This window comes from Nestor notabilis, unplaced genomic scaffold (assembly GCF_000696875.1).
Source record: "Nestor notabilis isolate BGI_N333 unplaced genomic scaffold, ASM69687v1 scaffold1722, whole genome shotgun sequence".
NCBI classification, from domain to species: domain Eukaryota; kingdom Metazoa; phylum Chordata; class Aves; order Psittaciformes; family Psittacidae; genus Nestor; species Nestor notabilis.
In genome coordinates, this window is record NW_009919515.1 from 166,712 (window position 1) to 192,098 (window position 25,387).

The 25,387-nt window shown below is 39.3% G+C and overlaps 1 protein-coding gene across 1 annotated transcript in view; it reads right to left on the reverse strand.

Moving 5' to 3' along the window:
* The window catches only part of LOC104402381 (protein crumbs homolog 1-like), a gene marked incomplete at its 5' end in the record, with an annotated part of 70,875 nt that extends 53,138 nt beyond the window's left edge, over window positions 1-17,737 (reverse strand). Inside the window, 5 exon segments of the mRNA XM_010010251.1 lie at window positions 5,794-5,976; window positions 7,237-7,376; window positions 10,799-10,994; window positions 16,998-17,631; window positions 17,633-17,737. Of these exon segments, the coding sequence (XP_010008553.1) occupies window positions 5,794-5,976; window positions 7,237-7,376; window positions 10,799-10,994; window positions 16,998-17,631; window positions 17,633-17,737 (1,258 nt within the window).
* Between the last annotated feature and the right edge of the window lie 7,650 nt (window positions 17,738-25,387).

Consider the following 25,387-nt stretch of genomic DNA (forward strand, 5'->3'; position numbering starts at 1 on the left):
CCACAGGGCAGAGTTAAAGGATATGCTCTGCCATTCAGAGAGAATATCCTGACCAAAAGTAAAAAGAGAAGAACTCCGTGACAAAAGTAGAGGAGGAGGGAAAGACTGAGAAGGAACCAATTCTGATGACAATGTGAACTTCTCCTTACCAGGATGGTTAACAATTGAAGAAATGTTAAATAGTACTAGGGAATAGAATCATTAAAAGCCTCTCCAAAAATTCTTTCAAGAACAGAGGCTTCAGTAGAGGTGGAAAAAGTACTTTAAAGTGCTAATTGTCTTTTGTGTAGTGCTTTTACAGCAGCAAGTGCCTGCCAGGCCCTGAGGGCATCCTGTGTTGGTACAGCCCTTGCCTACACTAGTCTTGTAATACTGGAGCTGCTAGAGACTGGCTGGGAGCAAGGACCTCCTCCTTCTCTCCCCTTGTGCTTTTGAACACAAGCGTATAGGGAGATCACGGAGTCTGGAACGGAGGTATGGCAGCACTGTAGAAATATCTCTAGGAAAGCAGTAACTTCTTCTCCATGTTCAGAAAGCACTGATATTTTTTAACGTTTTGCTGCACAACTGCCTAGCACCACAAAGTTGATTTTGTAAGGGAACCTTTCACAGAAGTCATAACGGTGTAAAAGGGATCCTGTACCGATTGTGAATTGAATTTAGACAGGAAAGATGTATGTTTGTGTCCCCATTACAGCCTCTCTGCAGTGACAGAGTGGTAAGAAGCCTATATATACATCAAGTCCCAATTCTGTTTTTCAGTGATTCACATGTGTAGTGCTTGTATTTGGAATTTCTCCTTAAACCAGCTAACCTTGATGGGTACTTGATAGTAGCAGCATTTTCCTTGTTGAACTTTTGCTTCTGTGGGAATAATTATTAGCTAACAGTACCTCCAGACCTATTAATTTTGAATTTGAGTCCCTGTGGGAGAAGCCCAAGTCCTACCGAAAAGATAAGCAGTGCCCTTAAAACGTTCTTTCTTTAAAAACTGTATTTTCTCTCTGTATCTCCTTTTTATCCTTATTCTTTCCTTGAACAGTCTTGTCCTCTTCTGTGGTTTCAGAATCAAGAGAAAATAACCTTTTAAGCTGTGATGACGGGCCACGCAATAAAGCAAATTAACCTGGTGTAATGGAGGAAAGATTGACTACCGTGGTGTAAACAGCTGAAGGACAGATGAAGAAACAAAGTTAATAAATAATATTTGGAGTTTGGGGACAAGATGAGAACACTTCTATTCATCTGCTTCATTTATTTTTTGTAAGACTGACTTCACTTTATGTATCTAAGAAAGATGGCAGCTCTGTGATCATTATACTGATGGTTAAGAAGGGAATTTAAAAATAAACAAAAAATGTATGTTATGTATTTTAAGCTTCCCATATTTTAAGCTTCCCAAGTTAGTGATACTGTGCCTACTATCCTACCCATTACTCATAAATATTATCTACGTCTGTATAATACTGTCACAGACCAGCAGAGGGGAATATGCCCGGCTGAGACAGTCTAGCCTGTCATCTGCTGGGTGGTCTGCCTATAGCGGCATCCAAAGATGTGCAGGGAAAAACGGAAGCCTGATTGCCTTGTGCTTCTGTGTTTTTTTTCACTCTGGCTTAAGTGCAGAATGAAAGTCCAAATGATTCAGCTTTTGAGCACTGGGCCAGTGATGCTCACAGTTCAGTATCGGCTGAGGTTTTCTTTACTTGAGCGTTCAGTATTCTCCCATACTGGCCATTTATCTGCCTGTCTTCTGGCTCCAGGAGACAGTTTCTTTCCCCTGTGCATATGCCAGGAATTCAATACGCATACGAAACCAGTCTGATCATATCATTTTCTCTTGCAGCAGTCCAACAGGCTGGGAAAAGGGCCAAAGAAATTTAAAAGGGAAAACCATAAAACAAGACAAATAAATGAAAAGGCCAAGAACGCTTAGGGATTCATGATGCCAAAGCAAGCAGCAGTGCCGATGGCACAGCTGGCACATAGCAGATAACACCAGAAGTGGAAAGGTCCTCAGCAGCCAGTGCTCATCTGCATGGCAGCAGGCAGCAGGCACTCTGCCTACACACAAGTCAGTGGGCTCTGCTCCTCTTAATAATCTTCATCTCTGCCAGCAGCACCCCCTTGGGGACCATGGGCAGCACGGCTTTCAAGGCACAGGGAGCAGGACCCGCCTGCTTTGCACACTCACGGCTCCTTGGCTCAGTTCAACACTGGAAGGTGTCACTTGATAGACCTTGCAAGTTCAGAAGCTCTTTAATTTTGACATGGTGTTAAGTTTATTACAACCTGGTGAAATGAGTCACTACCAAATGCATAGCTCTGCCCTCCTCCTTTCCCACATGTTTTCATGAGCAAAGTGAAAAGTTTAACCTTTCAAATAACAGTCTTTTTAAAACACATGCAGTGCTAGGGCAATACAATATATCCATGGTATGAATAGACATAGTTCCAGCATAAGTACTGCCTTTAGCTAGCAGTAACAAATCACAAGCCCTTCAAATGAAAGCCCAATCTATTAAAAGTGCTGTTGTGCAGGGGGCGGCAGGGGCCAGCAAACCAAGGTAATATAAAAACCTAGGGCTTGCTACTGCAGAAGTACTGAGACCTCTTGAAACCTGAGTATCCCTGAAACATTTGTTTTAAAAGGGAGCTGGAGAAGTTTAACCCTTCATAGAATCTATGCAGAAATTTTTTATCTAGGATTTGGTATATGGCATATATCCGATGGCCTCAAAGAGTTTCTAGCTGGGATGAAGTCTCCAGACTGGTATTTTTACCTTTCATTTTGAAGAATCACACTGTGTAAATAATTTTGTTGCAGATTTGTTCCTTCTAAGACTTTTATTAAGATTAGTGATTTCAAGTCACCTGAAAAATCACTATTTATATTAAGATACTGGCAGATTTATTCCTTTCTCCCAGCTGGGTGGGGAAATATTTTATCCTGACATAGGCATGTGTTTAGGCTCCATTATCTACTGCCCTTGGGGCTAAAACTGTAGTCCGAAAGGCAGATATTCTCAGTTTTTCAGTTGAATTACAGTAACGTGTTTGCAATTTTATGCAGTAAGTTCAAAGATAACATTTTATGCTTGCTAAAAATTGGCAGCCATCCTCAATGACATCTTTCCATCAATTTCAATGACTTTTGGATTAGGACCTCGCAATGTATGTATGTAGGTTATTATTTCTTCATATTACCCTGAACAGTGAAGTATGATTATAATGTTCTGTGAGTGCTTCACTGAGGAAAGAGGCAAAATAAAATACTGCATGTGATTTGTGAAAGAAAATCTTTGTCCTGTTTCAATAGGAATCTGAGGTTTTATATCTAAAGCACAAGTGTTCAGGTGTTAAGGCAGGAAGAACTCCTGACCTACAACCACAGAAATATTGGACTTCTGCTGTCAATGAAATGTACCCATACCCAGATGAAAGGATCTGACCTTTTATCCAGGTGTCTGTTAGTTCATATACAGTAGATAAGCACCCATATAATAAGCGATCCTGATCCGGGATTCATCTGTTACCTTGAATCATACTACTGCTACCAACTCTAATCCTAAATCATCTTTAATTCCCATTAAAATATGTGGTGTATTTATTATGAACTTGGTTATATTTGGAGAAATTACTTATCACCATGAGAAGTGAATTTTCCACTCCACCATATAGGTTTCTTGTGTCTGTGTTTCTGACATACAAGGAGGCTGAGGCTCATTTTGAGCACTTTCTACTTCCAGATTACCTGAGAGAAGGGCCAGAAAGAAATGCACAGTGTTACTGGAGGGACTGCAGAGGACAACTGCATTGTATCTAAAGGCTGTTAGAGCAAAGCGTGGGAGACTAGGTTGCTAGGTGCCAGTTAGAGTAATCCTGCTGTTTTCTCACTGTGTAAATCACTTGACAATGTTGTGCTTCACACAGGCCAGCAAAAAGAAGAGTTTAAAATTTATGCCATGCTGAAAGACAAAGGCAGGGAAGGAGCTGACAAAAGTAGCCAGGTTAACCTTGTTTTGCCATTATTTTGCAGCATGTTACTGAATGACATTTCACATGAAGCTTTTAACAACCATTCTTGTTAAAGATTATGTTCTTCCTGCCTCCAGCTGTCTGAGCACACTGGTTAGAAGAACTCTTTTGGGATTTTTTCTAATGGAAGTTATATATGTATAGTTATAGATATACTATATATATAAAATCCAACAGGTATGTGGGTAACTAAACTTACATAAGGTTTTAAAAAATTTAATGTAATTTGCATGTGAAGTCAGCAGAAATTTCAGAGTCTCCAAGACTTCTCTCAGTCAAGCTTTGGACATTCCTGCATTGAGACTGAGGAGCTTATCTATTGAAAAAAAATATTTAGCAGTAATAGATTTAAATATATTCTGACACTTTTTTCAGTGTTAGAGTCTGTGTGGACTCCCTCTGGAATAAGAGTCCTCTGCATGAATGAAACCAGCTGAATCACAACTCAAATCAGGCAAACAAGCCAGGTGAAGGCAATTGTTAAGGAAATGACAGGATAAAGGATGATGATTAAACAAGGAAGCACCTTCTGGGCTGTCTCCCAGACCATAGATGTTTGTAAGCTAGGGCAAGAAGGGAGGCAAAAGAAACTTGAGAGCTGCACATCACTGGAAGGAAGCAACCAGAAAGACGTGGCATGTAAGAGGTAAGGGTGATTAGGACAGCCTTGGCTATATCGTTGAGCCTTAGCAGAAGCCTCATAGTATACTCTTTCAGACAGAACAAAAAGAACAACAGCAACACTTGGTGACAGGGACCCTTAGTAACCCTACTTACGACAGAGAAGGACAGTTAAGGGGAAGGGATTGAACAAAAGCAAAGTCTAATAATGCCACTTTAAGGAAAAATAAATTGGGAATTCTGAGTGAAAGTTTTGTTCTCCATATACTTTTGTACCTGCTATGTTTCAGGCATCAGTCATGCAACTCATTGGGAGACACAAGAAAGTTTATAAGCTGCTCAGGAGGTGAAATGAATATGAAATTGGGGGCTAGTTAAATGACTCTAGGTATTAGTTATTTTTTCCTTTAGAAAGAACAAGAGGATAGAGTTGACAGAAAAATACTGTAGACCAAGAAGTGTATAATCCAAACTCAACTTGTCTGTGGCTGTGTTAAATGTTTCACACAACCTGAAATTATTTTTCATTTAAGCTGTAGAATAGCACCAACACACTACACTATCAAATTTATGTGAAATGCTGCCCTGTGCTCAGATGAAGTGTTCTTGCCAATCCCCACTGCTGCTATGTAGAATTATGCAAAGAGTGTACAGAAAGAAACATCAAAATCTTAGGAGTGTTGTTTCATGGCTGTTTAAGGAAAATACTCTCTCATTTATTACTCATGGTTGTCATTCATGTAATATAATACCTGTGCAGAGTGAATTTCAAACTCGTGATAGAATACCTGCCAAATGAAGCTTATGCATTGTTTGAGCAAATGTGGTTATGAACAACGAGGCTTTGTGGACAAAGTGATGGAAAACACTACGTGTCTCTCCTGCCTGGGCTGCCTTAGAGGCCATACCTGTATCCTGCCGCTGCTCCCTTGCCATGTTTGCAACTGGTGCAACCAATTCCCTTTATTCCATACAAATCCCTATGAAATGTGTGCGTGGTGACCACCAGAGGGACCCTTCACACTATGGCACCTTAAAACACAGAACTTCGTTTAAAGATTTATTTATAGCCTGGCCTAAACAACGTGATACTGCAGTAGATTGCTTCTTAAGCTTACACCAAAGGAATCTTACCGGTAAAGCCTGGCCTGCAGCTACAGATGTAGCCCTCAGCCTGGTCGTAGCTGAAGGCTGGTGGCAGGCCTGCGATGCTCCCATAGTGGTGTGCCCAGGAGCGCTCCACGCAGTCGCCCCCAGGGAGGCAGGGGCTGCTGCTGCACTCCCCGATGTCCTCCTCGCAGCGGGAACCCGCATAGCCTGCCAAGAGCCACGAGGAGAAGGCATTCAATTAATGTGCTCTTCATTCATTCCAGGCACAAAAATACTATTCTGAATATATACTGTGAATATTAGACATGCTTGGTTTTGGACTTTGTCATGTGCTAAAAGATTTCCTCTGCTGCTTGAAGGTGTGAACATTTCCTTGCAGCTCTCTGCCAGGGCTCGGCAGCAGGATATTGCTATGGCTATTCTCCATTAGGTAGCTGAGCTTTGCTGTGCTGTACAGACTTCGGGGGTGTTTTTTTGGAAGTAATGTGGAATCCATGTGGATAACAAGGCCCTGCATTGTGATGTAGATATGCTCTCAGGCTGCGTAAAGTTTTCCTTCTTTTTTGCACCACCTCCCTATCAAAGAGGAGGTCAGGGAGTATAAGTTAACTGGTGTTCTTAAAGTGCTTTACCTGGAGTTTGAAGTGCAACTTAACTCCCCGATTTCTGGAAAATGCTAAGGGTTCTGCCTAATTTTTCCATTCCTAATGCACCAAGAACTGTGTAGTCCGACAGCAGTGTGGTATTAACTCGTCAGTGAGCTGTACTCCAGCATCCAGTATAAGGATGCAGATGTTAAACATTGTAGAGAGAATTCTTGTAGTTAGTCCACGTGCTGGAAGATTCACAAAGCCTCTTAAGAACTCAAGTTCTGTGTCTACATTGGGGATGTGGGAGCCTTTTTGCAAACAACTGGATATGAAAATATTGCTGGTAGAAAAGAACACAGCCCACCATGTTTCACCCTATACTGCTAGACACAAGAACTTCCGGTGGTGATGTGAAAGAGACTAGTTTCCCAATGTATCAGATAGCTTAATTTTTATTCATAAACAGACAACATTTTGCATTGAAATACAAGCTTTTAGGCGGGTTTAAAAGTTATGTTAATGAAGACTAAAAAAGGGTCAGCTGCAGCAGTGATCCATCTATCACAGGGGTTGAAGGATTAAGCAACTGGGAGATGCTTCCCAACTTTGATTCATCTCCTATCTTGACTCCATAATACTGGCACTTTTGGTTTTGCCCACTTCTGCTGTGCAGGGAAATCAGTCCTTAGCTGAAAAACGAGATCAACTTACCCCTAGGGCTCTGACTCATGATGAGTGAAGCCCATCTAAATACAAGCCCATAAAGTATTTTTAAGGTTATGCAGCTTCCTCCATTCATTGTATTAGAGAAAAACAAAACAAAAAAGCCATCTCTATTACACAAGGAATGAGAGCATTTAAAGAACTTAGAGCTTACCTGGCCAACAGTGGCATATGTAATTGTCAGTGTTGTCTTCACAAGTGCCATTATTGTAGCATGGTTGTGACCAACATAATGGAGTTGGGGTCTCACAGTGTAGGCCCATAAATCCAGTACTGGTGCAGTTACAGCTGTACCTGCAACACGGAATGCAGTGTTAACTCTAGCTGGAAGTGAGGAGGTCTGGGCTTTGTTCCCAAACCTGCACATGCTTCTTGTGTAGCCTTGGCTAGCAGCTTGCACAGTTGAGTCCAGGCTCGAGACCATCTGGTGCTCAAGGAGAAAATTCAGAAACTGGGAACCAACAATGAGCTTTTTCCTGAAATATGTGGTTTTGTCTGGGGGAAAAACCTGCTTGTGAATACAAATTGGTTTTGACAGATTATTTCTTTTGAGAATTATTGATTTTATTTTTTCTTTCTTTTTAATTTAGAAGGAAAAAGTTTCTGTTATTTCCAGTGCAATTTTTGTAGGCTTAACCTTATTCACAAAATGAAAAGGGCAGAGGTACTAAGTGTGTTACTATCCCTTTCTCTTGGACTAGTACAAATTAAATTGAAAAAAGAAAAAGGCATTGTCTGTTTCTTGATTAGGTGATATTTTCTTTTGATGAAAACCCCTATTTTATTGTTAGATTAGAACAAAGATGTCGATTGCTTCATAGTTCCAATAATTACAGTAAAACAAGCTTCCTTTCGATAGCATTGTTACTATTATGGGTTTAGAAGTAAACAAACTAGTATATATAAATGAACAATGTGCAGGTAATCAGTAAGGTCTGAGTTTCTTTGTGGGTTTTTTTTTTTCAGGTGAGCTGGCTATAACTATATAGAGCTAGCTATAAAATACATTACAGACTTAGGTCATAAGGCGTAAGGTCAATTTATTTGTGTCATACGAAAAGACAAGTTTTTGCAGGATAATGATGTTAAATGTGCATGCCTGGTTGATCTTTGTCTAATGATTGGAAACAAAAATTTATTCTTATATTATTCTTCTATTGTTTTACATTAAAATGATGCACTGGTTATTGTATAATTGAAACCATGAGGAATCTTGCTGAACAAGTGATAAGTATACGTATTTGATAATTTCTGTGCTTAATAACTAAGTCAGAGTTGAAATAAATATATGGAGAGAAAGCGTAATTGTTGAGCAACAGAGAACTGGCTCGTGCAGTCTAACAGACCAAAAAGCGTAAACTTTTTACTACACTAATTACGTGTACATAAGCAGAAATTTCTGGCAGGACAGTTTATTACTAGTGTATGGATTATTCTTAAATCAAAATCAGAGATGGCTTAGGCCAGGTGGCATTTGAATTTAGGGTATAAAAAGTAATGAGGAAGATGTGAATCGGAAAAATAATTTTAATTCCAAGGTATGTTTTTAAAACAGAAGTCTTTTTCTTCTGCTGTGTTTTTCACCCACTTCTTCCATGTGCCTCTAGTGTGGTGTTGTTCAGATTTGTGGTGAAAGATTTTTTTTCTGCCTTAATCCAAGTTAATTTTTCCCTTTGATCCATGGAGAAAATTATCACGGAACAGTTAGAAATATTCAGAACTCACTGCTTAATGTGAAGCCCCACCTGTGTGCCTTTTTTCTCTGGTATCTTTAAGTGTTTGACATTACTGTGGACCTTCAAGGATTCAGGAGGGTGCCCTGCTTGTGGGCAGGCTATGACTGAGCAGGCAGATGCTGCCTTCTAGTAAGAGCAATACTCTTAGGTACTCTACCTAACATATTTTTGGGCTGCTGCTTTGATATTCTCACAGTATACAGAAAGCAATACACACAGGTTTTCTTTCCCATGCAGTCAAAATAACATTGATGGTCCTGGGAATATTTCCAGTGGAAAAAAGGGTTGGAGCATGCAGAGGTATCCTCTGTGCCTGTGCACACCAGGTTTCGTAGGTCCAACCAAGGCACCTCTGTAAATTGTTGATTTAAATAAGAAATGTCCAATAATGTGAAACTTTTTATAAGAGATTAAGTTCTACTTTCTTGATTTCCTGAAACATCACTGGTAGATCAGTCTGAAATCTGGGAGAAAATTTGTTTTGGTGTTTGTATTGGTGACTTTTATTAATGCTAAACCTTGCATATTTCTCTGAGAGCCGATGGCACACGCAAAAGCCTCAGCTGTACTGCAGCATTAGTCAGAAAGGAAAACTACTGTTGAAGACTACAGTTCTTCATTTAACCCCAAAAATACACAAAAGAAAGGAAATTGTTAGACACCCTTTGGTTTTGAATTGCTTTGTTGTCTAACCCTTTTCATCATGTAACAAATGTGAGAAGAGCTCCAATCGTTCTCCAGATATCCTGCAGTATTACAAGCCAATTAAAATTGCCTTTACATGTACCTCAGCTTTAAAAGCTAGGATAAAAATGAGGATTAAGTCTGGCCTGAATGAGCATCGCAGTTGCTCACCTCATGCATGTATCCTCAAAAGGCTTGCAGGTTATTAAGTGCGTTTGCTGTGAACTAGTCCAGTGCAAGGTGACCTCCCTCTGCCTGCTGTCATACATTAGATACGCTGGAAAATAGTAAATTGCTTTGTCCTGTTCAGAGTCATTCAGTGCTGCTGAAAAGGAGCTCCACAAGGTTGGTGCCATGTCAACACAGTGTACAAAAGCTCATTCCTGGAACATGATCTCTTCCCCCTCTCATTCAAGACAAGCACGCCTTTTGCTGCCATGACTTTTGGACTGATTTTTGGGTCACTGAGATCTTCAAAACTGCTTTATAAAAACTGGAAAATGCACAATAGTCTTATACTGGTTAGAGGAGCATCTGCATGAATACACTTACAAACTTTCAGACTGAGCTTCTATGTATGTATTTTCAGTTTGGGAATCTCATGCTGAGTATATAAAGCCAATACTGGCAAATGAATGCCAGAGCTCTGGTTGCCTGGGTTGTGCTTGGACCTCTGTGTATGGCTATTAACAGTAGGTGGAGAAGTTTACTTTCCTGTTGGCTTGTATTCCCTTTAATTTTTTTTTTCTTTGCCCATGGACTGCAGGTTGTTTTGAATAATGAGCTGTTTTCCTATGCCTGTAAAGTTTCTGACACATTTCCTAATGGTATCTATTACTATGGTTACTATTACTACGGTTTTCTTCTGCCTCTCTTTTCTAATGTGTCTGTCTGTCAGTGTGGGCAGATGCTGTTGGCAAATTCATTTTTATAGCCTCTCACGTCTCTCTTGGAAACTACAGTTTGAGTGTTAGAAGAAGAATTCACATCTAAACAACAATCCTCATAGCCAGAAAAACAACACTTTGTAAATATTTAAAGTATAAATGAGAAAAATGTACTTCTTGGTCATTTTTTGCCATAAATATTTTGTTGTCCTATTGGATTTGGGACCAGACTTGCGTTCTTTAATCCTTTTCAAATTTAAACGGAAATCAGTGCAGGATCAAGGAGTGAAACACACAATTAGAAGTGAAATCAGCTACCTGGCATTGCAGACTCTTGTAGCATTCTCATCTGCAAACAGAGGAGCTGATAGCACCTCACATGAGTGTTACACAGCTGTAGAAGACATACCCATTGGCACTGTCCATGCAGTGTCCTCCGTTGAGGCATGGCTGGCTGACACACTCATCGATGTTGGTTTCGCAGAGGTCACCGAGGAAGCCCGGTGCACAGGAGCAGGAAAAGCTCCCCACGGAATCATGGCAGGTTGCACTGTTCAGGCACGGCTGTGACGAGCACTCGTCTATTTCCTGCTCACAGTTCGTACCTTCAAAACCAAAGAAAATGAGCAAACCCCAACCGTAGGAGATAGATAGCTTTGAAGATCTCAGCAAGGGCTGTTATAAGTACAATATTCACATAAACTTTTTTTGGTTTTAGCTATTGCCTATTTTTGAAAGGCAGTTCCTCCTCAATGTGCATTGCAAGACTATTTTTTCTTTCAGGATTTGGGAGAGTTTACAAAAGAACAAGCCAGCTGTAATGCACAAGAATAGTTAGCATAACATCTTTTTATGTGAACTTGAACATGGAAACAGAACAAACTATTTTTCAGATTATTAAAACCATGCTACTATCTTATTTATAAAACACAGAAATGACTAGTAATTTAATGACCTCAGAAGAGTGCATTTAAAGCTGCAGAGTTAATTGAATTCATTGTGAAGCTGTCTGTTTAGCTGTGGTTTATTGCCTTTTGAGATTTAGCAATGTGTAAATAAGTTGGTCTATGATACAATATCTGCAACAGGTCAGAATCTTGGAGCTGCTCTTCAGAGACAACTGGTGGAACTAAATCAGTTCTAATATTAGTTTACAACTATTTAGGATAGTTTGCATGTTAAATATGCACTCCTTTTATCTTTAGCACAGTCCAGGAGACACTAAGAAAAATACATAATTAATGCCTTGCAGCTCCTGCTTTGCTTCTATTGGGGTTTTGTACGCTTATGCGCTCACTTTCTATTCTGAGTAATAACGTGATTTTTAAAAAATAACTTCACTTGCTAGTTAATTTTTTTTTAACAACTACAGTATCTGCCACAAACCAGACACAAAATGGCAAACTATAATGAAGAAGCTGCTTTTAGGTGGACTTCCCTGTGTTTTATTTGGCTTACCAATGTAACAGTAGTATTGTAGTTTTCAGGGGAATTCCCTACTTGAAAGAGAATCTGCAGCCCTGAGAACGGGTTTAATTTTTTTGGGGAGATGAAGTTTTCAGTACAAGATGACGGGGCAGGCTTTCAAAAGATGGGAATAGCCACGTTTTGATGATAGGTATTATCTTAGTTATTTATTTCAGAGCTCATGTCTAATTCTTTCTTTACACTGTTTTCGCTAGCTCTGTCCTGCTGTGAAATTTGTACATTCTAACTACGAACATATTTCTCAAAAAACTGAGATTGCTAATATTTAGCAATTTTACTCAGTTATTAATTTATTTTGACCCTTTTAAATATAGAATCTTAAAAAAAAAAATAAATGAAATAAAATCCGTATTATGGATAAATATCTGGTAATATTTTGAAATGCAAAAAAAGAAATTGAGCATATTAACTCTTAAGTATTTTTCATTGTATTTAAACATTAAAGTGCAAGTTCATCTTTCCAGTAGCAAAGAAATGCTACTGCTCTGATTTTAGATAATATTTTTATAGTTCCTTGAGACTACACATAGAACGCTGGATGGGAGGATTCAGTGATCCCATGCCTTCAGTTTAAGGTTCACTTATCAGATAGCCACTACTTTCAGTGGGAGTCTGCCACGAGACCCTAGCACAGGAACGCTTTCTTATGGCTTTATGGTAATGTACATTACATCCAGATATAGTAAGCAATCCTGCTGTGGTCATTGCCCTGTGAATTCGCTGTAATTATAAACAATGTGTTTGCAGAAGTATGTCTAGTGACCGTAAATCTGCCAGAGCTTGTTAACAGCTTACTGCAAACACTAAAAATCATGTGACAAAACAAACCCTGTTCAACTGATCCTCAGTTCAGCCAAATTTAAAACTACAGGCCTGAGAACGAGCCTGACAATTAACATGAGAACATAGCGTTGTTGTTTTGGTTCATGTCTTTAATCTATCAAGCCCAGTAACCTGCCTTCGGCAATGTTGCCTCAGAAGGAAACTTCTCTGTATATAATGCATCCAGCCGATTAGATATGCCATGCAAACAGGGGAAATTCCTTCCTAGCCTCTACTGAATCTGCTGTCAGGCTTTCTTGTATGTGAAAAAGAGAGATGAAAAGATTAGATCTGCATTTGCACCTCAGTCTAACATTCTGTCATAAATATGATGTATGCCAAATATCATATGCCAGAAAGGAAAAATAGCACCAACAAGCCCTGCCACAGTTATTACATGGGGCTACACCCAGTTATTGCATGGGGCTACACCATCAAGAGCAAAGGCTTCCTGTCGTAGAGCAGGCTGAGTATTTCAGCAGATATGAATTCAACCCACACAAGTGGTTTGAATTGAAAGACTGGGAAGGCAGATATTAGTGTTATTTACAACTTGTGCTGTTTCATTGAAGAACTAAGATTATTTTTTATACTTATTATTTCTTATATTTGCTTTTCAAATGAATGCTACTGTGCACTTTTGTACATCCCCAGTCAATAAAAAGTAAATGCAGGCAAGGATGAAGGAAATACTGCCAACACTTTCAAACTTGCATGCCTGTAGATATGTTGTAAGATCACCTTCTGGTCAAAGATACTAGGGGGTTGGGGATTGTAGGCTCAGTGTAGTTCCAGGAGGACCTGCATGTTCTTAGTACAGCTGGAAATTGGTATCTGGGTCACCCGTTCTGCTCTTCTGTGTTGTAGTGCTGTGCTCAGGCACAGCAGGTACAGAGGACTGTCCCCAAATTTCCCAATCTGTATATAGTAATGTTAGGCGCCACCATCTGGATGGGGTGTGTCAGACAGGTATTTTCTAGGCACCAGCTTTGAAGGAATAGGAAGAGAGTTCATCAGAAATTAGACAGAGAGAGGAGTTCAGTTTCTTGGAGAAAGGCTCCTCCTTTTTGCACCCAGGCCTATGCTAACCACCAGCTACCTGTATGCATGCACAGATGTAAGTTGTTACAGGTCTTGCAACACGGCACTGTGCAGACATGGTCAGAGGACAACAGCAGGGCTAAATCAAATCAAAGGTTTCAGCACCATGAAGTTGTGAACTGCAACAAGCACACTTTGGATGTATGTGCCCTCTGCTAATCATTATTTTGAAAACCCTTTGACATGCAGCAAATACTGCTAGGCTGGCTCCTCCTGCATCACAATCTCGTGCTTGGGAATCTCAGCAGAGCTGGTAACCTGGGCTGAATCCTCTGTCAGGCTGACTAGGGCACAAGGTTGGGAGTGCTCGTTTGAAACTTGAAAGCTGAGGAATGAAACCAGCTTTCCACTTGGTTGGTAATTGCTGTTTGATGGGCAATGTTGTTTGCTGTCAATATCCACAATGATACTCCTATGAGCTTGTTAGAAAGCGAGATCTGTACTTGAGACATTTCATCCCATTGTAGAGGTTCCTGAGCCCCTGCTTGTCTTTAAGTGCTGAAGACTTACAATGCATCTACTTTAAATATTTTCATGGCGTATTCATCATTGATAAGAATACTGCATGAGAGCTTATCTATCAGGAATAATTTCCTCGTACAGAGTTCATCCCAGCTACAGTTACATCATAGCAAAAGGTATTGCTCAAAGAATGAAAGCAGCTCACCACCTATTTTGTCTTTCACTGAAACACTTCCTCCTGCTGTTGTCTTGGGCTAAGACTGGGGTTTGGATCTGATGTGTACGCCTGATGGTTCATGCTAAAATGGTCCCTGGCAGTGGAGGACCGACTTCAATTGTGTCCAGCAAGGTAATTAATGTACATAGCTGTGGGTAATAACAGGCTCTTACATCATGCTCTGCTGGGGTGAATTAGAAACAAGTGCAATTAGAGCAATGGTGGAAAAAAATGCATCTGATTAAGGTAGCTAGCAAATTTTCAACAAACCAATTGAGCTTCATTATTTAACAGCTGTGTGGCACATGTCTTGTAAATAATCTCACACATGCAGACCATTATCATAGAAACTGTGGATTTCATGCTAAATTTTCCAGTCTTTGGCTCTTGGGGTGTTCTAACCTCTTCCATTTGTGTAAGAATTATGTGTGACATTTCTCAGCTATTTTCAGAAGTGCTGCAGCATACCAATCATACAAAATAGCAGCCATAGTCCATGAAACAAGTAGCAACTGCAGTCAGTAACTCAAGCATTTGGTTAACATTACTGCTATAGATTTACTGTATGTTCTCTACCTGCATATCAAGAGATATAACCTTTTTAATGTCTTAGGGAAATGAGATGAGGTTGGATGGCTTCCCACAGTAATTCATGGTGTCAGGCCAGGATAATAATGGTTGGCAAGATCCTCTGACAGAGTAAATGAGGGGTTTTATTACCAGTGGGGACACCTCAGGGCTTTCATCCAGTAATCCCTCTGGCTTGTGCATTTAGCACAACTCACAGCAAGGTGCAGAAAACAAGAAAGAATGCTTCTGATAAATCATTTTGTTAAGTGGCCTTTAAAAGCTGGTGTTTTACTGCTGAAGGAACAGTCTGCTACTCTATAGAATTCTTATGATTAGTCTCTCTGCTGCTGGAAGCAGTGTCAGATCTGTATGTCAAAACACTGCAGCCTCTTTGTACTTTACACTCTTCTCCTTCCTTGGTTCTCTCCTCATTTCTCAACTCTGCTTGTGCCCAGTGTGGAGCACTCGGTGATGTTGCTTGATTTTCGGTGAGAACAGAGTATCAGCCTGGGAAACAGCAGAATTTTGTGATGAAAGTGGAGCAGTTCCAGCAGAGCTAGTTACCTCCAGCAGTTTGTGTTGATCTAAATCTTCATTTCTTTTTGTTTGGGCTTTACTATTTTATTATGTTTTCTCTAATTTTGTCTCTAAGGTGTATATTCTTTCTCTTTCAAACAGAGTTCCCTGGCTATGGATCCAGGCCTGGACCCCACTAACAGTACCAGTTAAACAAATACAGTCTCCTGAATACAACGGGAGGTCTGGGCTGAGTCTGATCATTGCAGAGTAACCATGCTGGTTGTTAATAGGTTTTTCCTTCCTTCTGCTCTTCGGCTTTCCTCCAGTTGTGTAGTGTCTGGCCTGGGCTCAGACACCCGCTGGCAGCAGCAGGGTGGTGGGAAGGTAACAAGCTTCCTTCAAATAACATTCTCTGCGCTCATGAGGGATATTAACCAAGGGCTGGCTTCCAACAAGTGCTGTGTCAGACACAGGAAAGCTGCTTTTTACTTCTGACTTCCCCTCCTTCATGGGGATTTGGGGATGGAGCTGTAAACCACATCTCTTATTTCTTACTCATTTGAATCACTTGAGCAAAAGCTGGGTTTTCTCTTCTCTCGTTTTGCTCTATAACTCCCTTTATTTTTTTATTTTCTCCTTTGCTTACCTGACTGGCAATCTACCACTAAAATGCACCCTCCCCACCTTTTCTCCTTTTAATGATTCAGTGTGCTACCTTTTGCAGTCCTGTCCCTGAATACAGCTTTGAAATTTGAAGGGAGCTGTCTCCTGCAAAGATTCTATGTTCTTCAGCAGAGGAAGTAGGCAATAAAAATCATACCTGTACTTAAAAATGGAGCCACATAAAATGGGATTAAAAAAAAAAATCTTCAGTTTGGGAACCTGATAATACTTTTAGTTCTATTTAACTTACATAATGTTCCAGTTGCAAATGTGTCCTCTATTTCTAGGAACGGCAGACAAGAGGATGTTAAGGTGTAATATCTAGGTTTAAGAATACAGTTTGTCATGATTAGCAAATCAAGCCAATCTAATTAGGTCTAATTCTTAACACTATCAAACATAGGTTTTGTCTGAGCACATGCATTTTAAAAATATTTTGTTTGGTTTTGGTTTTTTTTTTTGTTTTTTTGTTTTTTTTTTTTTTTTAAAAGGAGGGTTAACCTATGCCTGTGACATAGCTTCATGTGCACAAAACTGCTCTGCAGTTTTTGGTAAATGTGAGATATCTTTAATTCTTCTCTATCTAATATCAGTAGCTCACAATGAAAAGGCAACCTATAATGTACCAGCAGCCACTGGTGCTAAAGCTGAAGGCAAGGTGGTAATAGAGACATGACTAAATATGTAGGTGGGTGAGTTGAACTTGGAACATGAATTATAATGGTTCTTCATGACGCAAGCAAAAAGTTGTTTTAATAGCGCTTACCTGTGTACCCAATTGGACAGATACAGTCATACTGTCCTATCTGGTTGAGACACGTTGCCCCATTCAGGCACGGATCTGACACGCATTCATTCACTTCCAAGTCACAGTGCTTGCCTTGGTAGCCTGGGACGCAGTAGCAGGAGTACTCATCAACTCCATCCCTGCACACTGCTCCATTGTGGCATGGTTCGGAAATGCATTCATCAAAATCTGTTTCACAGAGTGTGCCGGTGTATCCTGTGCTGCAAAGGCAAGTGGGCCCAGCCAGGCCATTTTGGCAGGTGCCTCCATGCTCACAAGGGTTTGTGTCACACATGCTGACAGCTATTTCACAGGTAGGTCCATTATACCCAGCAGGGCACTCACAGGTAAAGCTGAGGTTTCCAGCAGAGCTTAAACAGGTAGCATTTTGAAGACAAGGGTTTGAGGAGCAAGGATCAGAGGTTTTATTGCAGAATTCCTCCACACTGTCCACTGATGCATCTGCACAATGGCAAGTATTGTCTTTATGACCAGGAACACACGTAGAGTTATTTTGGCAAGAGTCTGACAGGCACCCGGAATCATTCCTCATGCAAAGTGACTCTAGAAAGGAAACACAAAAAATCCTGAGGAATTCTACAGCACTGAGAGTAACCAAGAGTAAAAGAACTGCAAGTCCTAACACAACTGTGCTTCAAAAGATATAGCTCCAATTGTTGGCTGTTGAGAAGGAAACAGGCCTGGTAACTGTGTGAAACCTATTAGTAGATTAATAAATATAAAATGAAGGCAATTATGAAAAGAATATTGCTTGTCAGCAGGTACCCAAAAATCTGTAATGCAGTTACGTATATTTAAGACTCCTTTTTTTTTTTTTTTTTTTTTTTTTTACTAGCAAAAGGAGTTGAACCACTTTTTTCAGTTCAATACCACTTTGTATTCTTTTGTGGTGAAGTTTTTTTGTATCAGATTTCAACAAAGCTGAGTGACTCAGATGAAGTTATAGCTCAAGTAAGTGGTTCAAACCATCATGCTCTTTGATTTTGACTTCCTGATTATAAATAGTAATTTGACAGCTGTACAGTATTTCCACCACAAAGAATCTCCCAAACACCTGAGATTCAAAATAGCCTTCTGAGGGCCTTCCAGCCAGTAAGGACATGGTGAACATGGTGTAAACAGGTTCCTTACCCTCCAGGAACTGAGCTCCTGGCAGCAATTAAAGACTACTTGGAGTTGTCTAGCTGCTGTAGAGACTGGCTGACAATAACAATAGCTACTTCTCACAATCAAGGAGGAGCAAGCTGTTATCAGCATTGTTTGTAACCCACAAGTGAGAAACACTGATAGAGTTAAAGCAGTGCAAGTAGTGAAAGATGTTCTTCTAGTAAAAGAAAACAATAATTTGCCATGAAACTGTATAATTTTTTAAAAAATCGTGATTGTCTCCATAATGAAAGAAATGGCTGCACTCAGAAAAGCATAGTATACATAGGTAGGTTTGTATGTGCTGTCTTGAACTGTTAGGCATATTAAGCAGTAGCAAGAAGGTGCCAAATATTGAATGCATGAGGTAGGCGCATCAGTCTGGGCTGAACCCTCTCCAATCACAGCTTCACTGCCAACACCAAGTGAGCTAGACTGAAGCTTGTGTACTTTTATGTGTACTATAATCAGGTCCCCCACATATGGCACAGATATAGTGAAGAGTGAGATGAGGTTCTGTTGATCACTGAATTCATCTCATAATATCACGTTGCTTCTGTCATGATTTACTATTGTAAGGATCAGTAGTAACAGTGTTAATCACCAGTACACATCCTGCAGCATTTGGGAATTTTATTTACATATAGACCCACTCAAGGCTGTGAAGATAGTGAGACCCAAAGGGATGATTGCAAATGGGGTGTTTGCTCTAGCTCTATCTTGGCTAAAGGTAAAGCTTTTGAATGCTGACGAGAGGCTAGTGGGAGAAATCCTGAAGTTATCTCCAAATACTGTGCTAGTAAAATAAAATAATGGCAGATCAAACCTAATAGATAATGATTAATGAAGAGAAGAAAGGCAAGTAGTTATTTACTGACATAAACCACCCGGAAAAGAGGGACCACATAAATACTGACCTAAAAAGCCAAGTACATGTATAGTGTTTTAATTCCTACTGATCAAATTAGAAAATCTTAGCTGGGGTATAATAAAAGAGTTGTATCCAGTAGAATCTTTTCTTTTGTAACTGATTTTCACCATATTATAAGAAATTCTTTACTATATAGTGTACATCTGAATACCATCAGACTTCTAACGTGATTACAATGTGACCTTCCTCAAAATACGAGGGTAAAACTGTAAACAAATATTTTGCATACTGCTAGAGAAAAAAATTATTTGTATCATGGGAGGAGGGAAAAAAGCAGGCATATCTTGGCCAAGAATCTATGGAACAAAGCTGAATATTCTTTTTGGAGAGAATGTAGTGATTCAGAAGGAAGAACTAGTGGGATTGGAGTATGAAAATAGCATGAAATGACCTATATGAGAGTCCTGCAAATATCCTACTTTTTTCTTTCAGTTTATACTTTTATTCTGGAGTCTCGTTTGGTAATATGAAGGGTATATGTCTTCTGAAGCAGCTACATAAAAACGAATGGCAGAACAGTGTACATTTGTGCAAAAGGGTGTTGTGGATAAGCTGAACTTCTTGAAGAATTTCAGGCCCATTTACCATGAGTTTCTAATTTCTCCCAGGTTTCTGGGGCTAAGATTCAGGAGGGTGGACACAATAGAGAAGGAGATGGGGCACTGAAAGTGAAGTAGCATGTAGAGAAGCTTATCTGTAATTGGGGTTAGACCAGTGCTGACGAAATCCTGGGGCAGATCTCTGGTTGGCTGGGAAAGTGAGTGACTGGGGCTGGTCATCTGAGGATAACAACCAACCGCTGGGGATTGTCAGAGAATACAAACTGAGTAATGCAGGTGCATCTTCATAACATGTATTTTAATGACTAATGCAACTTAATCTGTTTTTCCCACCAAGAGGAAGTGCAGGAAGAAAGCCTCAGAAGGCTTTACTACTTAGGAAAGACTGCTTATTTAGATATGACACTATGATAATAAATGGGGAGATTGGAAATCTTATCTGTGCTTCATTGTTGTGCCTTCTGACTTGAGATGTACAGAGGAGCAGCAGTGCCTCTGGGAATAATAAGCCAATCTGAATGAACATGATGCTCATGAATAGGTACACTGAGTCAAATAATTAATACTTGTTTGAACAAGTGGAATAGAGATTTATGGAGTAACATTGATAGTAGCAGTGACATAATCTAAAATAAACTGAGATCTTAAGGAATACACAGAAATAGTTTCTTGATTGTTTCTTTTGGGCTGTTGCATGTATAAGTAAAACCTGGAAATGTTTTTGTTCAAACTGTTTTTAGCTGTTGTCCTGCTCATATATACCAGAGATGCAGAGGAGAAATATCTAAAGAATGTATGGTTTTGGTAAAGATTATCTTTATTTAATACAGGCTAGACCTGATTTAGAAAGCAAGCTAAACACTGATTACCAGGAGGAGAACTGGAGTTTACCTCCTGTTTTTTGAAAGAAAACAGGACAAAAATAGTATTTTTGATTTCGACTGCCTTAAAAATGACTGTCCCCAAACCAGTCAACATTCAGTTTTGCACTGGGAGCAGATATTTCAGCCTACTGTGTATCATCTCTACTTCCCCCAGCACACAGGTCTCACTGAGTGCAAAATTAGAGGCATTAGCCAGGGTGTACTGATTTAATCCATAGTTAGCAGTATCATGGACTTTTTTCCTCCTCAACACACCTGCATGTATGTTCTGCTATCCTAGTTTACATGATTTTCCATATTACGCATGAATTCAGTTTCTTTAGCCTGGGTAATAAAGAGCTTACTGTTAACTACAGTTAAAATGAGCAAAACTGCATTCTTTAGGAACTTTTGCATCCCACATTTTTCTTGGGATTGCACTCTTTAAAGAGTTTCCCTTTCAGTCTGTCTATCTACTTAAAATTCATCAGAAGTGCATGTTTGAAGAAACGTTGCAAATCTGAAGACATAAACTGTGGTTAAGTTACAATGTTATCTAACGATTGCAGTGTGTAAACTACAAGAGGTGAGGTCGATCATTCAAGCCCTTCTTAAGTAGGACCACTTTGACACGAGAAGCAATTTAGTTAATTATTACAGCTTTTCCAGAGATAATTTGCATGTAACAACTCAAATTCTTGTAATGACTGTGAGAGAAACTGAAGCATTTGGCAATGTGCAGTTTTGATAGTGATATGCTAGTTTTGAGCACTGGTTAAAAAGCTTCAAAGCCCTCTGAGGCAGTAATAGTGGATGGAAAATGAAGGAAGAGGCAAGAAAACTCTGAAAGCACAGCCTGTAGTGAAGGCAACCCATTTGTTTCCAAGGTGACACCACAATGTGAAAAACATGAAACAGAAAACCTTTCCTGGATTTTTTTTTTTTATTAATTACCATCTTAATTTCAACTCCTCTAGCTTTTAGGAAACAAATTTCTTATGCAGCAAATGCAAACAGATAATTCGATAAACCCAATGCTCCCTAGAGGATTCTTTTGTCTGATCTGTACTACAAGTTTACAGCGACACAATAAAGTTTGTGGCTTTTTTATCTTCATTCTGATGTGCAGTGCCATGGTTTTTATTACTTGTGTAGTTCTTGAGGAACACTAGAGTTCTGAAGGTCTTTGCACAGTTGTAATCACTGCCAAGTTTTAGCTTACTTGTGATTTAAAGGCTAGGTCCAAGAGTTTTTGTTAGAGGTTCTATACAGTAGTTTTGCCCCTGCAGCAAACCTGCATCTCAGAAAGGTGACCATCAAACAGTGTGCAATTATTATACTGTGGTTATCAAATGGTATGCAGTTTACCAGGACATTCCCATGATTCTTTTTTGACAGGTTTCAGAAAATCCTTGGATCCTAGATTGTTAGTTAGAGCACCATTTTCTACTTATTTGAGACAAGTTACTTATACCACCTCCCTTCCTGCTCCATGGAAACTCAGCTTTGCTGCTGCTCTGGAGTGATGTGAAGGCATAGATTTTGGGAACCTCCCGAGGTGGCGAGAGCTACGAAGAAGACAATCATAGTATCTGGAAACTGAACTCCCCCCAAGCTCTGTGATGTGGCAGAGTCTGATGGTGTCTGATGCAAAGGCTGGCTTAGTTTGAGCTGATGGCCAAAGAATATTCTCTAATTCATTTGCAGAAAGAGCTCTAAGAAAATGTTTCAGTGTTCGGGGAAGCTCGATTCTTTTGATAAGGTTTCAGAGAGATAACCTGAAAAGGCCTTGTGCTCTAGCTCAGATATGCAGAGGAGTCGTTTTCATTCTCAAACAATTAAGGTCACTTGATCAGTGACTTGTTCTGATAGAGAGCCTTAAAACTTGTGTGTAATGTTAGAAAAATGAAAACAAAATTTCGATCACTTTGGATTTACACTGATTGACACTTGAGCTATTTATCAGTCTCTTTATAAATATTGGTACGTTAATACAATTCTGAGAAGAATTGGTGCCAAGTATTTTACCCCATGGTTAAATCCTTTCGATGCAGATATGTTTGGCAGTAAAATTCTTTACAGTAAAGCTTGACATCTAGTGGCAAATCATCAGTACTACCAGAAAAATGTCAATACCTCCATCTTTTAGAACTGGTACAAAATATTAAAGATAAGAAATGTCGATAAAAAGACATAAGCATATGCTTATTTAAATATATAAGCATAAATAAGCACAAGCTTATTTAAATTCATTAAAGTGATCTTGTTAGTGTATGAATAATTGAACTTATATAGCTAATCAGCACTAAAAATGCATGATTTTGGCTGGTAAAGACTTCTTAGTGATCAGAAAGCACTGTAGTGATACAAACCAAAAATACAAAACAAAAATGCAATTTTTAGGACATTGGAAATGCATGATGATGATGATCATAAGTGAGCAAAATTAAATTAGTAGGGAAGTTAACACAAATGGGGCAGGAGTTTTGAAAGGGCCAAAGCAGATCTTTGAAAGGGCACAGAGCTTCTGACTCCTGACAGGGGAATTAGTGTTTCCAGTAAAGCAGCTCATTTTGAAGAGCTCATCCTTTCTGATAATTTGGAGGGTATATCTTTTCTAAAAATTTGGGGGTTGTTTTTTTTCCTAGGTCTTGTTTGACACAATTTTTCTTACAAGTTGGTGAAATATCATAATCAGCAGCAGAATTTAATATCTAATTTCAATCACTGCTAATCATATTGTTATGAACTGGAGTTCTCCAGACTGTGCTCATGCCTGCACTCTACTAATCATCTCATCATGCCTGGAGGCTGCTTGTAATTTTCAATGCTCTTCTTCAAATGCACCTTCTTGCCCTGAAGGAGACCTCTTAAGCTTCACAGAAGCTCTCAGCACTAACAGCTTCAGGGTCTTTTACATTCATTGCATACAATAGACCATCTTAACAGCGCCAGTCTATTTTCGGGGTGGGGGGAGTGTGTGTGTCAATCTATCAGAAGCTAGAGAACTTCTTCATACCCATAGAGACATCAAAGTTGATGAATTTACTGTGCTTTGAGAAGCATATTTTTTTCTTTTACTTTTTTATTTTAGCAAAGAGTTATTACTTCACATGTTTGAATTAAAACGAGGAAGCTGCACCAGCTAATGCAGATAGAGCAATTCACAGCAAAATCTGACTTTTTATTAACTCATGGAAAGAAATGGATAGCAAAAGCCCAATATGTTGGTCTATGGGTTGAGAAACGAAACTTTAAAAATACTCCAAAGGGAAAAATGATCAACTTACAATTAAAAAAAAAAAAAAAGTTGTGTTTGTGGGTTGATTTTTTGGGCTTTGGTGTTTTGGGGTTTTTAAAATTGGTTGGTTGTTGTTTGGGTTTTTTTTTAACAACCCAGAAAATGTGTGTTAAATGGGGGATTTTGTTGTTTCTAATGTGCTAAAATAGCTTTTACAATTGACAGCTTGGTTGTGGTCAGTCAATAAAAAGATAAAATTTCATTGAGATAAATGAAGCAACCATTGGTTCTCTTAACGCTACTACTTCAATTTGTTTTCCATTGAATCAAAACCATCATACAGCATTTGTTCACAACTGAAGGCTTACCTTATGATCAAATAAGCTCTCTTATAAGCTCATGGGATAACATGATGATAACAAGGGTTTAGATAGCCCAGTGTCTGGAGTTAGTAATGTGAACCTTCAACGCTTGTATTCATTTCTTGCTTAAAACTTGCCCCTGGGATTTTAAAACAAGTGTGCAAATCTGTATTACTGAAATATCAAACTCTGTGACTTTAGTGAGATCTTGAAATAATTAGCATTTAACCGGAAATATTAAAATATTGCCCAAGGCATTTAGTGTTGCAGTGAAGAATGCTTGGCTTTGGTATAACTGAGCATGTCTCCGTTTATCTGTAGCGCACCATGACACAGAAAATACAGTTCATCACTATGACAATAACTTCCTTGCAAAGGCAGGCTTAGAAAGTTGTGAGTGTGCATATGCATTCAATCTTGATGTATCTTGAAGAACTAGGGAAGAGATGAGCACAGCTGTATAATTGACAATGACAGAGACTGGAATTGGACACCTTCACCATGACTGACAGCCAGAGAGATGCCATGCATGGATCAGCATTTAGCATACGGGGAAGGACATGAAACCATGCCTTCTGGATAAAACAGCCAGGAAAGGGCTATCATAGCCCTCAAAATAGCTTTTCCATTGAGATTCTCTGTGAATAGATCATTTCAGCTTTTTCACACAGTTCTGATTTCTAGATTAAAGCCTGAAACTTCCTAAACATTGCACTGAAGTTATTTCACCGCTTCCCTTCCCATCTCCCAGTACATTTATATACTGTCTTATTTAATGTAATGAGCAGCTTGTAGTTACTGTGGTTCCATTTCTTCTTTGCGAACTTCACCTAGGAGGAAAGCATCTGCCCCAAGACCTGACCTGCTCTATCCACAGCCAGAATTATTACTCAGTCTGCTCAGTGAAAAAGCACACCTTGGGATGATATGAACAAACTTTTGCCAAACAAGCAAGCATTTGTCCTTGTGTCTACAAATATTGTGGTCACAAATGGTTAATCCTGAATCTTTAACTTCAATTGTGTGTCCAAAACATCTTAGCATGTTGTTATAGAAACCACTTCCAGGCTTTAAATCTTGAATCGTGATTATTACCATAGTAACCGCCACTGCACACAGGCAGGAAAGAAAAAAGGCGGTTATACAAATATTCATTTCTATCAAAAAAGCCAATCTTGTTTTCAAGCACATTTTGTATCAGCAAAACCAAGGAAAGTAAATTAACAACTTATTTTCTGAAGTAGA